Source organism: Pan paniscus, chromosome 5 (genome assembly GCF_029289425.2).
Source record: "Pan paniscus chromosome 5, NHGRI_mPanPan1-v2.0_pri, whole genome shotgun sequence".
NCBI lineage: Eukaryota > Metazoa > Chordata > Mammalia > Primates > Hominidae > Pan > Pan paniscus.
In genome coordinates, this window is record NC_073254.2 from 63,934,591 (window position 1) to 63,951,148 (window position 16,558).

The following is a 16,558-nucleotide window of genomic DNA, read 5'->3' on the forward strand; positions in this document are numbered from 1 at the left end:
ATATAATAATGTCTTCCTCTAGAAAAATGGAGGACATGCTTATTACCCATTACAAAAGATTCCAAATCCCTAAGCTCAGGCTTCCTCTCCTTGAATGTAACCCAATGCACTGTACATGAGGTATCATCTAGCAGTCCTTTTCACATCACTCACATCAATTGGGCATCAAAGGAACTAGCCCAAAACCTGCTGATGTTATGGCTATTAATATTGTAGTAACAAACTGTCATTAGGTTCTGATCCAGGGATCTCATATCATCAACCAACACCCCACTATACAGGATAACTTGTTAGCTTGCAAGAAGGGTAATATTTCAGACTCCTTCTGGTTCTTAATATAATAAATTTATTTATATATTGATACATATAATGAGATAATTTTTAAATAACAACAAATAGAAAAATAATAAAAATTAACACATTAAGTGCCATATTCTGTTCCAGGAACTATTTTTAATGATTTAATGTCTTCTCACAAAAATCCTATTAGGTAGTAAGTACAAAAAACTTTACCTTGCCAAATATCGTGTCTATGGGAACACAGAAGCAGATATAACATGAGATTAGATTCTGTTTTTCACTCAGCCTTTTTTAAATGCAGGATGACAAAAGTTAGGAGACAAAGGAGCATGTTAAGGGTTACAAAGGCAAAACATCTCAAGAAGGAAGAGGTGGTCAATAATGTTAAATACTGTAGAGAATTCAAGATAAGGACTAAAAATTATCCACAATATCAGACAAAGAGGAGATCTCTAGTGAACTTAGTAAGAGCAATTATATTACAGTAGAAAATCAAATGCAGTAGACCAAAATGTCAAAAGGAGATAAAAGACTAGTAACAATTAATAAGTATTCTACTCCTAAAGGAACACATGGCTCCAATAACAAGGGAAGAAGGACTGGGAAGGGGGTCTGGGGAAGTTGGTTGCTCTTCCAGTTGCTTCATGGTTAAAACTAATTCAAAAGCAATGGGATGACAAGTTTTTCCTATAAATTCTCAGATTAATGTTCCCCTCCCCACCCCACAGCCATTTTAACTGGTAAAATACCAAGGTAATAGGCATAAACCTGGTGATATACTTGAGAGTCCAACACATTTCAACCTGCGAATCAGTGAAATGGATTCATTTCAATAGTTTCAAAATTCCTCAGCCACAGTAAAATACACAATTATTAATACAGTTCACTCAAAACATGAATGTTTTAAATACAGAAATTTTAAAATGATAAGAATTAAATTTACGATGGATGCCATTATTTTCTTTTGGGCTCACATGGTTTACAGGATCAACCTTTTATTTAAGTATACTCTGAAAAGCTAAACTGGTCAACTTTTAGTCTTTGGAAACCTCCAAACTTATATATCTTTACCTTGCCCGAGATGCCTCCACTGCAAGAGCCAGGATATTTCCATCTCTGCTAGCAGCACATTCGGTTAGTGCAGCAAGACAACGTTCAGCCAAAGCTTGATCCCTGCTGGATTTGATCTATGGAAAAAGTCAAGGAAAGGGACAATTTACATGAAGAGAGAATAAAACAGAGATCAAGAGATTAGACTCTGATGCATAGCATATGGCATTTTTTCCATAATCCTAACTCCAAATGTAAGAGGAAAAAATTGAAAAGAATAATATATAACCTAGGAATTTTATTCATTCAATTCATTCATTCACTCAGGATTTCCTAAAATAATATTACATTTGGTATAATCCTAACAAATCAGAAACATGAAGGGCAATAATAGTGCTGACCTTCCCAAGTAGCACATGTTACTTAGGCTTTTCTAAAGTACCAAGACATTGTAAACAAGTGGGTCTTTCATATGAAGTATTTTGAAGGAACACTAAAGATTAATAGTGACAAGAAAAAAAATCAAAACTTAGAGAATATTTTAGTTATATTTTAAGTTTCCTTTAGATAAATAACAATGTATTGATAATAATATGCATATTGCTATACTTTTATTTAAAAATAATCTCGAGAGAGAAAGAGGGACTAAGAAAAAGATATACAATGAAAAGCACAGTAAAAAACGTTTTCCCTGGGTCCTAACTCTGCTCTGCCAATAATTTGTCAAAATAAAGTTGCATAAATCCATTTTTTTACAAATTGTACCACCTGTAAAAGAGTCTAAAATATACTGCTCAAGATGCCACTAGTATTATATAGCATATATAAGCAGAGGTACAGAAAATTTATAGTCATCCCTCAGTATCTGTGAGTGATTGGTTTCATGACCCACTGCCCACCCTATCCACAGATACCAAAATTCAGGGATGTTCAAGGCCCTTATATAAAATGCTGTAGTATTTGCATATAACCTATGTACATTTTCTTGTATACTTTAAATCATCTCTAGATTACTTATAATTCCTAATACAATGTAAATACTACATAAATAGTTGTTATACTGTATGGTTTAGGAAATAACAAGAAAAAAGTCTGTACATATTCAGTACAGACATATCCATTCTTTTTTTCTCAAATATCTTCAATTCATTTTTGGTTAAATCTATAGATGTGGAACCCACAGATATGGAGGTTCAACTATATTTAGAGCAAGAAAAAACTCAACTCCAAATTCTCCATAAAAATGCCCATTTTTCTTTATCTTTTATTGGAGAAAGAAACAATAAACACATACAATTTAAGAGAAAAATAAAGTAAATCGAGTAAATAACGAAGTGATTTGGCACAAGGTAGTAGGGTGCTATTGTAGATATTGGATCACTGTAAGCTTCTTAGATAAGGTGACATTTGAGCAAAGACCTAAGAAGTACACCTTTTCTGGTTTACTAGAAAATTAGTCATCCTTAGATTAGGTAGTTTGCTATAATTATCTCAACAACAGATTACTAAAATTCAGGGAGTGAAAACAGATGCTAAAATTAATTAGGGCTGACGGTTACAGAAAAATAATTTAATATAAAATTACTGTTGAGATAGTTCACATTTTTAAAAAAATTACCACCACAGGTAAAATATTGTTAAAACCATAGGTAAAAGGAAAGCGTAAGAAAATATAAACTTGAGTTCATTACTAAAGAGAGCTCAGAGTATTGCAGCAGAAATATATTTTGCTATAAAAATATCTGATTCTAGCTATGAAAATTAATTTTTATAATAGAAGAACTTTGATTTGGTCATGGTCCTAAGAAAGTTCAAAACTAGGAAAAAGTTACATCAGAATATCCATTTCTCCTAAACTGGCTCTAGAGTAAAAAAGCCTGCATTCAAATCCCAGCTTTGTCACTTATACTATAAACTTGAGCAACTAAATGAGACTCTCCAATCATTAGTTCCCTCATCTGTAAGTGGAAATAAAAATAGTAACTACCTGTTAAATAAAATAATACACAAAAACAACAATTCAAGAAAAGGATTTAGTACAGTATGGGTACACAGTAAGTGCTCAATAAATGTTAACTATTATTGCTATATTGTCATTAATGAATTTCTCTCTGTTGCCCAAAATAAGGCTTATCATTATTTATGATAAATGAAATCGTTCAGGCTATGAAGATATAAAGTTAATAACCTAAAGTATAACAGAAAAGAAAGGGTTTTCCAAAAATAAATACTATTAGATTTTTATAGATTGAACTAAAAAAAAAGCCATACATTAAACAATCTCAGGAAAAGTAAACAAAGAAAAACCATTAAATGTGTAAGCTTCCTACCTTGGAAACAGCAGTACTTACAAATGCCAAAGATTAAGAGGCCAAAGTAGCTTCATACAACAAAAATATATAGGTTACAACAGTGACAATTAATTTGATTTATCTATTTTAGTATTTCATATGCTCTGGATCAACTCAGTGACAAACTAAAAATAAGAAGGGAATACGATACTCTAGTTTCAATCAAAATAAATAAAGGTTATTGTAAACTGTACCTTACTAAAGCACTACCAAATATAGTTGAATTTTAAAAATCAAAAAGCAAGTAATTATTTCAAAGTAGTATCAGATGCCATCATTCTGGTGAAAGAAATTACAATAAGAAGCCCTGGGTTCAAATAATAACTCTAAACTTTATTTTGTTTTTAATTTTTAGTAAGGTACATAATCATCTAAGCCTTGGTTTTAATCTATAAATTATGGAAGGTATTATTATTGTAGTGTGGTTTTTAATAACAACTTATAAGTTTCACAGAGGTAGATATCATGGTTTAAAACAAGTTTTTGGTGTCAACAGACTAAGACTGAGTCCTGGTTGTCTAATTATTTATCCTGAGCAAGTTTCTCAATGCCTTATCTTTAGTTCCCTTACATTTGAAATGATGGAAATTAATACACACCTCATGCTGTTGTAAGGATTAATTTAAGCAGGACAGTTTAAGAGCTTAGCCAGAGCCCAGAACACATAAAATACTTAAAAAAATAAAAATAAAAAAAGCAAGCTATTAATACCTTCTTAAGTTTTTCAATCTGCCTGTTTCGCACTGAAGTATTATCAATTGCCAGAACTTCTACAGCGTCTTCTTTTTCCAACTGGTACTTATTTACTCCAACAATTACTTCAGAACCTGGTAATTTCCCAAAGAAAAATTTTATTCACAAATAATTACCTAATTGTAATGCTCTGGTTATGATGTATTTTCCTTATAAATTTAATATCTTTAAGTAGTATTCTTAATTCTTAATGCAACTTCAATATAGATCAGCAAATCCCAATCTGAGAAGGGGGTGTGAGAGGGAAGTAGAGGTATATGTCAGAGTCTCTGTAAGGAAGGACTTTCATTATTCTACCAAACTATTAATATACACTTTCCCACGGTTTCTAATAAATCTTTTAACACTTCAAAATAACAATCAGAGAAGCTGCCATCTAAGATTTATAAGGTAGAGAATGAATACCCAGTAGCTTTTCTAATATTTTTTTGAATTCAGCCAGTCACTTTTAAACAAAAAAAGAACCCTTCTATAATCTATTAGTAAATCAAAATTACAAAGATACTTCCTTACATGATAAAGAATATATTTTACCTCAAACTACCAGATTATTACCCTTACATAAAACTTCCCACAACCCCTACCCCTGGTTATACTCCTTCATATTTCCTTCATAGCACTGATCATGATCTATAATTCTTTATTTACTTGTTCATTTTCCTCTCTTTTACTAGAATGTAAGATTTGTGTGCATAGAGGTCATAGAGGTCATGTCTGTCCTGTTCACAGTTGTATGCCCAGACATAGCAAGTGCCTCAAACAAAATAAACTAAAAAAGTATTCATTGAATGAATGAATACTCCAATGCAGAGAACACTGTGATCATCAACAGTGTCATCTTCAAAATGTTAATGACATCTACCCACAAACATGTACATATATACAATGGTTAGACATCCACACACACTTTGTACATATGCTTGCCTGTGTGAATCCATGTATGTGAAAATACATATATAGATAGATACAAGTATATGAGAAAAAATTTACCCAAGTTCCATTTTTCATTATTTTTGTTTTGTTAACGATACATGTTATCTTCAAACAGAAATGAATTTCTTTTTAACTACTGGATTTCATATATGAACTTTCTCACTATCTTACCAGAATCTATTCTAGCTTGTCTTCGGGCAGCACATTCTTCAATTCGAAGTTTAGGTATTCCCTCAGCTACAGCTTTGGCCATTCCACCCATTTCTTCAATTTCATTAATGAGCTAAAAAGAAAAACATTAACAAAACTAAAAGAGAATATTAAAAATGTGTGTAAACTATATAAATTTGTTATGAGTGTTATATAATTACTAATATTAATAAAATTATAAACTAAACGTTAATGTTTCATAAGAACAGAATTAAATAAACATCAAAGGCATTAATTAGAATTTGTGTGTTTATAGTTACTTGAAAAGACAACTAACAAGTATATTCCAAAAAACACAAAACCTCTTAAGTCTTGGGAGAAAATTAAAGCAACATCAATTCTCTAATCTTTATTTTTAGGTACATAAAGTTTTCATAATTACATAAAGTCTGTAAGAAAAATATATTTTAAAATGCAATTTACTTTTGATTTGAGCTGCAGAGAAACAATGTAACCTCATCTTTAATGAAATCAGGAAACATTTAAACCTTCAATCATAGCTTCATATATGAAGGCAGAAAACAGACAGTGGAATGATATATGACTTAGCAGAAAGGATCAAGGTCAAACTGCTTTTCCCTGATGAATTCAAGAAAGAAGAATCTATATTGGATTCTACGTAAGTGTAAAATGAGAAGCTAAAAAGAAGAAGACAGTTTGAGAGTCTGCAACCACCCCTCTCTCATTCTGTCAGGAGAACCAAAGTTTACTGTCTACAGAAAATGAACTCGAGACGCAATGAATTATCAAATACCAAATACAGACAGAAGTAAGGGTAAGATGTCTTACTGAAATAAAAGCCTGTACTCTGACTAAAGACTAAAAACAAAAAGCACAGAGAGAAAACAGAGACAATACAGGATGTAAAAGAAAACTTCCGAAAATATCATGAATTCAGAATATAAATGGATTCTGTACTAATGAAACAAATGAAGATGACATTAATTATAAGGGGGAAATTAGAAAACAAAAATGAGCTCTACGAATCAAAAATATAATACATGAATGTAAAAATAAGTAGAAATATAAAGTTGACAAATCTTTAAGAACACAGAAAAAAAAGGCAAACAGATATACTATAGAAAAGATAAGAACAGGCAGGGAGCAGTGGCTCATGCCTGTAATCCCAGCTCTTTGGGAGGCCAAGGTGAGTGGATCACGAGGTCAGGAGTTTGAGACCAGCCTGACCAACATGGTGAACCCCCGTCTCCATTAAAAATGCAAAAATTATCCGGGTGTGGTGGTGTGTGCCTGTAATCCCAGCTACTCAGGAGGCTGAGACAGGAGAATCGCTTGAACTAGGGAGTCAAAAGTTGCAGTAAGCCGAGATCACGCCACTGCACTCCAGCCTGGTGACAGAGTAGGACTCTGTCTTAAAAAAAAAAAAAAAAAGATAAGAACATCAGCACATCAGGATATTATTTAAGGAGGTCCGTAGCTTATGACTAGGAGTTCTAGAAAGAGAACCCATATGAAAATGACAAGAAAAATACTGTCAAAGAAATAATACAAGAAAATTTCCCAGAGCTATAAAAATATTTTTTTAAAAAGGTGAGATGAAAAAGACCCAATAAAGGTTCAGTACCATGTAGGAAAAAATACACCAAGTTATACATCAATACAAAAAATAAAGAAGAGGTCCCAATACTTTCAGAAAGAAAGATCCTGAATGAGAATGGCATCAAATTTCTGATCAGAAATATTGAAAGCCAGAATAAAAATCTAGAATAAAAAACAGATCAATGCTTATAAACTTGCTTATGAATTTCCTGACTGGAAATAATGTCAAGCTTAGTCAGGCTATTAATCAATTATAAAAATAGAATAAAGACATTCCCAAACAGGAAAAGTTTCAAATAATTTATCTCCCATGCACCATTTTTAGCAGGTTTCTATGAGATGTACTTCCAAATAACCAAGAGATAGACATGGGTTTCAAGATTCAGAATTAAACAGAGGAGAAATGAAAATATATTCCTACTATAATGGCAAAGAGGAGTCAAAGAACAGCAATAGTGAGCAGAAATAGAGAAAAAACAATTTAAGTCAAATGAGAACATTAGAAGAATTCAGAAAAGATTACATTGAGATATAATTATATTGGTAGTAAGGGAGGAGGAAAAGTAGGGGTATGAATCAGCCAAAATCTAAACTACCCTACTAGGAAAGCAATAGATAGTGTCTAAGGTCTCATGTGTAATGTCTACAGTTGATAAAATTACAAGAAACAGTATACATGTGATTTTAAACTATGCAGATAAAAACAAAAATAAGCAAAGAAGTATGTATCTTACTCCAGAAAGCAGGAAAAAACAAGTGGATGATCAAAAACTGCTGTTCTTTGTATGAGCTTTTTAATACTAGCTGTCTTTTTAATTCTTTTAATAAAATACTTTAATAGAAATGTATTTTTAAATGGATTGTTTTGAAAACTATAAAATCAAATCTGAATTTTTTTGCAAACATCGTTTAAATTATTATATAAATCTGTAAGTGATTTGATTTATAAATTTAAAATCTATAAATCTTGACTTGTAAGTTTTAAAATCTATAAATCTTTACAAATCTGTAAATTCTGAAAACAAAGTTGCAAAGTGGAAAAACTTACCTTTAAAGCAGCATCATAAACATCATTTGTGAGACATTCCATCATGTAAGAACCTCCCCAAGGATCAGCCACTTTGGGAATCCCAGATTCTTCTTGAATGATGATTTGTGTGTTCCTGGCAATTCGAGCACTTTTCACAGTTGGCAAACCCAAAGCTTCATCAAAAGAATTTGTGTGCAAAGACTGAGTCCCTCCAAATACTGCTGCCATTGCTTCTATTGCAGTACGGACAATATTATTGTAGGGATCCTAAAATATTTGATAAAAAACAAAAACTCAAAGAAACAGGTGATAGATATTGCAACTATAAACAGCAACATGATTAAACAGCAACTGCTGCATATTTTCTATGTCAATTTCCATATTAAGCTTCAGAATAGCAAATAAATTCAGACAAATTAGTTTAGAAGCCAAAATTAGAAGAGTCAGAGTTCAGTGTTTAGTGCCTCTTATAATCCTCTGAAATATCAGATATTGTTGTGCTTACTTTTATATTGCCTAAATACTTTTCTATAAGTATATCAACAATGCATTCTTTTTCTACTTAAGATTATATAGTCCTTCATTTCATAATTCACTCTTTGCTGATTATTTTTTCTACCTCACAGTATCTACCACAATGATGTGTACAAAACAGGCACTGAATAAATGTTAATAAAATAGATGAACAATGAACTGAGATATCGGAAATTTGAGTTCTAGTTTATTGCATGCCTAATTGTGATTTGGGCAAGTCATTGGATCTCTCTGAACTTCAGTTTCTTTAGCTGAAAAAATAAGCAGGTTAAAATAAAAATGATTATTAAAGTTCCTTCCAACCCTAAAAATCTCTTATTTCTCCATGTATTTATTTATTTATTTTTATTTTATTTATTTATTTATTTTGAGACGGAGTCTCGCTCTGTCACCCAGGCTGGAGTGCAGTGGCGCAATCTCGGCTCACTGTAAGCTCTGCCTCCCGGGTTCACTCCAATCTCTTGCCTCAGCCTCCTGAGTAGCTGGGACTATAGGCGCCTGCCACCACACCCGGCTAATTTTTTTGTATTTTTAGTAGAGACGGGGTTTCACCGTGTTAGCCAGGATGGTCTTGATCTCCGGACCTTGTGATCTGCCCGCCTTGGCCTCCCAAAGTGCTGGGATTTACAGGCGTGAGCCACTGTGCCAGGTCTATTTCTCCATTTATAAGAACCTGAAGTTTTATTTCATACAGAGTATAATAGTTATTATTCAACATTTAAATGTATAAAAGCAATGTAACTTTGCACATATAATTTTTAAATGTACCAAAATAATTTCATATGTAAAGAGAACATGTATAAAAACAAGGCCATAACTATACAATTTTTAAGAGAACAAATTAAATTACCCAAGTAAAAATAGTCTTTAAACAGTCTGCTTGCATGCTTGCTTAAATACATAACTTTAACACATAAAATATGTATGTATATATAATTAATTTTAAATAGGCAGTTTTATGTTAAGAATTATAACTCTTACAATTATATGAGAGTACTAACTTATGACTTTTGCTTCTTTCTCATCATCAAATTCTGTTTTCTTTCTTTTTTTTTTTTTTTTTTTTTTTGAGACGTAGTTGTGCTCTTGTTGCCCAGGCTGGAGTGCAGTGGCGTCATCTTGGCTCACTGCAACCTCCGACTCCCAGGTTCAAGTGATTCTCCTACCTCAGCTTCCCAAGTAGCTGGGATTATAGGCATGCACCACCACGCCCAACTAATTTTGTATTTTTAGTAGAGGTAGGGTTTTGCCAGGTTGGCCAGGCTGGGTGCCTCGGCCTCCCAAAATGTTGGAATTACTGGTGTGAGCCAACTCGCCCAGCCTTGTTTACTTTTACAAGTGTTTCAGCACTACAGGGAAGCTAGGAAGTAAGTGATTTTATATTGTTAACCACCAGAGGGAGACAATTTTTATTTATTTATTTATTATATTATGTATAATTACAAACCTAAGTATACATTATGCTTCAGAATATTTATCATTTCAAATATTAACAGATAGCTTCTTAAATCTATTTCCTGCTTGTGCCACATTGCTCAGAAAAAATATATATACATAACTTTATTAAAATTCTACATTTTAAATTATATACATACCTGCTCAGTAAGTGACCATCCAGATGTCTGACAATGTGCTCTTAGAAGAAGAGATTTTGAGTTTTTAGGCTGAAACATTTTCTCTATTAAGTGAGCCCAGAGTCTTCTACCAGCTCTCATCTTTGCTATTTCCATATAGAAATTCATTCCAATTCCCCAGAAGAAAGACAACCTAAAATAGTAACATTAGGTCCAGAATTTAATTAAAGTTAACAATATAGAGCAGAAAATAAAACTAATTGTATCACACACTAGAAAATCAAGGTCTATATTTTAATTTCGAAGAACTTAATTTGAATTAAGATCAGTACATGTATATTTATGTAACTTTAAACCTAACATAAAATTACAGTTTTATGCATATGGAAGAAATTTTGTTTCAGGTAAGAATTATTCACTTTGTAATTGGTTTTCTTAATGAAAGAATCTCTTCCTATGCCCTTCATTAAATAAAGATTCAATTTAATTTAAAAATGTATATTTTAGGAATACTCAATATGTAAGACAGGAGTCACCTATGAATGAAATAAAACAGCAAATTTGCTTTGTTTAGCCAGAAAAGTGTTTTGTAAAAGAATGATTGTGCATTGGTCTAGGCATATACTTCTCCAATTTGTGCCCTTCACCTCTCCCTTTTATCTTATATTCTGTGCTGATTTAAACATTTAGGTTACTTGCCTGTCTCTAAAGGCACAAAGCTTGCAAATCTACTTCTGACACATTTTTGGAAGTTCTTTTTTTGAGACAGAGTCTTGTTCTATTGCACAGGCTGGAGTGCAACGAAGCAATGTCGGGTCACTGCAACCTCCACTTCCCAGGTTTAAGCGATTCTTGTGCCTCACCCTCCCAAGTAGCTGGAATTACAGACAAGCACAACCATGCCCAGCTAATTTTTGTATTTTTAATAGAGACTGGGTTTCGCCATGTTGGCCAGACTGGTCTTGAATTCCTGGCCTCATGTCCGCCTCGGTCACCCGAAGCACTGGGATTACAGGCATGAGCCACCACACCCAGCCTTGAAAGAAGTTCTTAACACAGCAGTTTTCAAATATTTTGATCTCAGGTTCCCGTTTTACTCTTAAAACTTACTGAAAATTCCAAATAATTTATTTCTTTATTTGTATAATATCTATCAATATTTTATTTACTAGTTCATTCAAAAGTAACAATAAGGAAGGGCACAGAGGCTACTGCCTAGAATCTCAGCACTTTAGGAGGCCAAGGCAGGAGGATAGCTTGAGCCCAGGAGTTTGATACCAGCTGGGCAACACAGGGAAACCCCATCTCTACAAGCAAACTTAAAAATTAGCCAGGTATGGTGGCACACACCTGTAGTCACAGCTACTTAGGAGCCTGAGGTGGGAGGAACCCTTAAGCCTGGCAGGCTGAGGCTGCAATGAGCAGTGATCATGCCATTGCACTCCAGCATGTGCAACAGAGCAAGATCCTATCTCAATAATCATCAAATCAAATCAAAATAAACCCACAACATGTTAACATTAGTAACATTTCTTATGAAAAATAAGTATGCTTCTTAAAATATATATATATATATAATAAAAGCATCATTGTTTTACATTTTTGCAAATCTCTTCAATGTATGGCTTAAGAGAAAACAGCTGGAGTCTCATATCTGTTTCTGCAATCTGTTGCAGTATCACATATCGTGTAGCTTCTGAAAAACATCACTATAAATTCTTGAGAAAATGAAAGTGAAAAAGGCAAATAAAGCTCTAATATAAGCATAAAAACAGTTTTGATCTCAAATACCCCAGAAAGAGTCTTAGCAATGCCCAGCTGTTCTTAGACCACACTTTGGGAACTGCTGTCACAGTAAGTACACAAATCCCTGGTACAAAGGAGCATTTCAGTAGTCTATAAACACTAAAGGCAGAAGCTATGTTTTCTACATGTTGTATTGTCAGCATATAGGCTAGTGTTTGGCACAGCAAAGCTTAGCAAGTGATTGCTGTACTGATTGAACCACTGAATGACTTTCGACTTCCAAATTTAAATATTTCATAAACTTCATTTAAGTTTTCCCATATTTTTCATACAACATTATTAAGAAACTGTTGTGAAACAAATGTTTCAACAGCACAGTGGATCCCAAAACATTACATTAGATAGTGCAACAGAAAAAATAATAATAATAGATGAATTCTGTATTCTAAAATGGAAAAATTAGAAAAAACTGTCTCAACATTATGTTTACATTTTAATGTAATTTGTTAAAACGTGCAACTTAATTGTGTTCTCTAAATAGCTGGAGACAAGATATTCCTCGAATTTACAAAGAAGTACAGCCAAATTTAATTCTATTTTTTATTAGAAATATTGGCCTTTTCTCTCATTATCACTCAGATAAAATATAAGAAAATCTAAATCTAGCCTGACATTTATATTTATAAATTCATTTTATCAATATATAAAATGGTCCTATGCATTTCTTGATGTTGAAACAATATCTAGGTTTAATTTACTCACCTTGGTGCAAATTCATCAATTGTCAGGCCAGCCTGGAGTCCAGTTCTAGAGTACTCCAATCCATCTGCTAAAGTATAGGCCAGCTCCAGAATGGCATCAGCCCCTGCTTCCTGCATATGGTATCCACTAATTGAAATTGAATTAAATTTTGGCATGTGCTACATAAAAAAAAAAAAATTGTAACAGTGAATAAGTAAAAATATTAAAAGGTTCTATTAAATCCACTTTCTAAGCATAAATATTATTTTAAAATGATGTTAAACTCAAATAAACTTGGTAGTTCATAATGTTAACAAAATATTTAATGCTTATTTGTTACATTTAATTTGCTTTCCAATTTAAATTGTTCGTCCATGAACCATCATCAGGACTGTACCTACTTTATTTTTCTGGTGGACAAGAATTTATACTAACCATTCTGAAAGTTTAAATTGTGGAATTAGCTAGCTGAGGTTAGGAATGTAACCTTTGGCCTGAGAACTAAATGAGGCATTTTTAATTCCAAACCAATGACGTGGACCTCATAAGAGGTTGTAGACCCAAACCTTGGGTTAATCTGCTTAAAATGCATAAATTTATTATTATTTACTAGTTATTACTTTTCTAATTTGAATGAAGGCATCAAACATGAATAAGTACACAGTAGGAAAAAAATAAAATTATTTGATTCTTAGTACTATATGTTGAAACAAAATGGGATAAAATGCATGGCTTTAAAAATCAAATATTTCAGTTTGATTTACTGTGACATTTAATACTAAGCATATCCCAGACAGGTTCTTTCCACCACAATCACTACAAAAACTGTATTTCCACTATTCCCCTAAAATTTCATGTTAGGTAGAGTACATCACACATATCCTGCACAGCCAAGAAAAACTATCTTTACCAAGAGTTAACCAAACATAAAATGCTTGCTACGCAATGCTTGCTAGAGTTTGGAGATAACAGTAATTACAAGGGTTGATAGAGATAAAAAGGGTTGATGATGATTTTCTCTGTGCCATGAAATAATGATCTAACTTTAACGTAGGTAAGGAGAAGGAGCGCATTGCTGGTAAGAAGCAAAGTGTGAATAATGGGGGGAAATATAAACAAATTGCTCACAGGAAAATGAAGGAGGAAAATGTGTCCCTATGGAAGGACTTTTCCCATCATTCTTATTGGGAAAGATAAGCCTAATTCAGGTGTGAATATTAGGGACCTCCTTGAGGTTGCAGATATGAGTGATAAGTGATATCTTCCAATTCAGCTTTTAGCAGAAATAAAGCTGATATTCCAATCCTCATTTGTCTGATACCAGTGTCTACTTCACAACTGCATCTGAATTTCGGAGGGAAATTTAAAAATGTAAGTAGAAGACCTCCCTGAATCTAACAATTATCAGAGTTAAATTTTAGGAATAAAGAAAACACAGTAAAGATCTGTTGCCCAGATTCCTGCAAGTAATGATAGAACATAAAATTAGTACATTAAAAACAAAAAGTAACAATAACAAAACTTTCTAAATTTATATTACTCAGACTAAATTTTTAAATTCAGTTATAGCATGTTGTAAAAATTCCTACATTCAAGGAACTATAGAAAAACCTATAATAACCACAAAGTATACCTTTGCTGTATATTCAAAGATGTCAGCAATAATTTTCATGGATGGTTCTGGAGGAAAAATGTATGTATTTCGAACCATAAATTCCTTTAGTATATCATTTTGGATGGTACCAGTAAGTTTCTCTTTAGGTACACCTTGTTCTTCTCCAGTTACTATAAAATTTGCAAGAACTGGAATAACTGCTCCATTCATAGTCATGGAAACTGACATTTTTTCTAAAGGAATTCCATCAAAAAGAATTTTGGTATCTTCCACAGTGTCAATAGCAACTCCAGCCATTCCAACATCACCACGAACTCGAGGGTTGTCTGAATCATAGCCACGATGTGTCGCCAGATCAAAGGCAACTGATAATCCCTGCTGACCAGCTAAATACATAAAGAAAAATAATGTAAGATTCAAGAGTCTGGAATCAAGGTAAAATGATTTACTTTAACACTACTAAAAATGTTGATTCATCTCATAACAGTACACTTTTATAACAACTATTTTTATGCTCATACATGTCAAAACCAACTTAAATAAAGATACTTCACTTCTTAAGAGAGTCAGTTGTTTCCCTTGTGCCAAAATGCACAAATTTAGTTCCAGACCTCACTAAAGGAAAGAACGGAAGAAACAACAAATCTCAATCATCTCGTGTCTATCTGAAGATATGGTACTTGATTGAAATATTTCTAAAATTCATGAAAAGATCTGGCTGTTCATATATGGTAAAAATAACTTAGCATTTGTATGCTTGCTTACTATTTTGTTCTTTTATCTAATATGGTCACAAAGGATTCCTGGCTATTCAAATATTCTGGAAAACAGAATTATGACCATCGTACAAAATTTTTAAATAACTAAAATAGTCTATACTAAATGTAAGTTCAACCTTCCATGGGCAATACAAACTTATAAATCTACAAGTTTAGTATTCAAACAGTACAATTTTATTACAGCTCAGAAAGAAGAAATAATAGGTAAGATAATTTTCAGTGAATGAATGCCAGGTTGCACTGAATATGTTTGTACCACGTTATCACATTTACACTTTCTTTGGGCATCATCTAAACTATCTTCCTCTCCAACCGCTATCCCAACAATGTTAATTGAACATTTTTCAAAGGCAAAGCTAATGTCTTCTTTTCTTCATGCAACTTTACCTCACCTAATTCCTTTTAAACAACGTGCATGTGTTGTTTTCTTTCAAAAATTTAGCACCTTATTCTAATTCACTTATCTTTTTGACCACAGAAGTTAAAAAAATCCACTTTTTTCAGAGTATAGTCTTTAACTACAAAATTATAGAGTGAATATCATCTTTACAGAGATTAACCCCCAAAAAATAAAAAACTAGGAGGTATATGACTTATCATAAATATTATGTCTTACATTAAAATCTCACCCTTAATGTTGTCCTTATAGAACTTATTGCTTTCTTCCACAGTACTAAAACCAGCATACTGGCGGATGGTCCAGGGCCTAAAGGTATACATGGTAGGATATGGTCCACGTGTGAATGGCTTCACTCCTGGAAGTTCTTCAGGTAAGTCCATAGTATCTCTCTTGGAATACAAGGGTTTTATAGAGATCCCTTCCGGGGTGTGCCATATTAGGTCTTCTGGGTTTTTGCCTTTCAGCTGCTTTTTAGCCAGGGCAGCCCATTCTGGGTGAAGGGGCTGTTGCTGGTGTAGAAGTCTTTGCCGTATGAGCCTGGAGCCTGATGATTCTTTTACCTGCCTCAGGTAATGAGGTGAAAGTAAAAAAAGCTGATTCTTAGCTCTTAACATGGTGGAGCATGGAAACACCCAATAGAAATAAGAACTGACCTAGAAAAAGAAACATAGAGTAAAAACATTTAGAAGAGGGGGTGGGAAATAGGAGCTACTCATAAGAAAGGAACAGAAAAGAAAGAGGATGTATTAGTCTGATTTCATTTCTTCCCCTTTTCTGCTTCCTGCACCTGATATTTTATAACTTTGGCCCCTCTTCTTCACAATTACTATCAGTCCTGTAGTTCCAGTCTTTTTCCTCAGTAGCCTCTTAGCTGGTCTTACTGACCAGTCTTACCCCCCTTGTACTCCATTCTATACGAATCCCTTCCATACAATGACATCAATGTAAATATGACTATGTCACACCCCTCATGGAATTTTTC

The 16,558-nt window shown here is 33.0% G+C and overlaps 1 protein-coding gene across 5 annotated transcripts in view; it reads right to left on the reverse strand.

Moving 5' to 3' along the window:
* Positions 1 to 16,558, reverse strand: part of MMUT (methylmalonyl-CoA mutase) — a 32,983-nt gene that overhangs the window by 12,919 nt on the left and 3,506 nt on the right. For all 5 annotated transcript variants that reach the window (XM_014345376.5, XM_003833184.5, XM_008958674.6 and 2 more), the window contains 8 exons: positions 15,806 to 16,229; positions 14,416 to 14,783; positions 12,804 to 12,961; positions 10,317 to 10,488; positions 8,206 to 8,454; positions 5,559 to 5,670; positions 4,413 to 4,528; positions 1,372 to 1,487 (listed from right to left, as the gene is read on the reverse strand). In XM_014345376.5, the coding sequence (XP_014200862.1) occupies positions 1,372 to 1,487; positions 4,413 to 4,528; positions 5,559 to 5,670; positions 8,206 to 8,454; positions 10,317 to 10,488; positions 12,804 to 12,961; positions 14,416 to 14,783; positions 15,806 to 16,190 (1,676 nt within the window). In that variant the 5' untranslated portion in view covers positions 16,191 to 16,229. The remainder of the gene's footprint in view (positions 1 to 1,371; positions 1,488 to 4,412; positions 4,529 to 5,558; positions 5,671 to 8,205; positions 8,455 to 10,316; positions 10,489 to 12,803; positions 12,962 to 14,415; positions 14,784 to 15,805; positions 16,230 to 16,558) is intronic.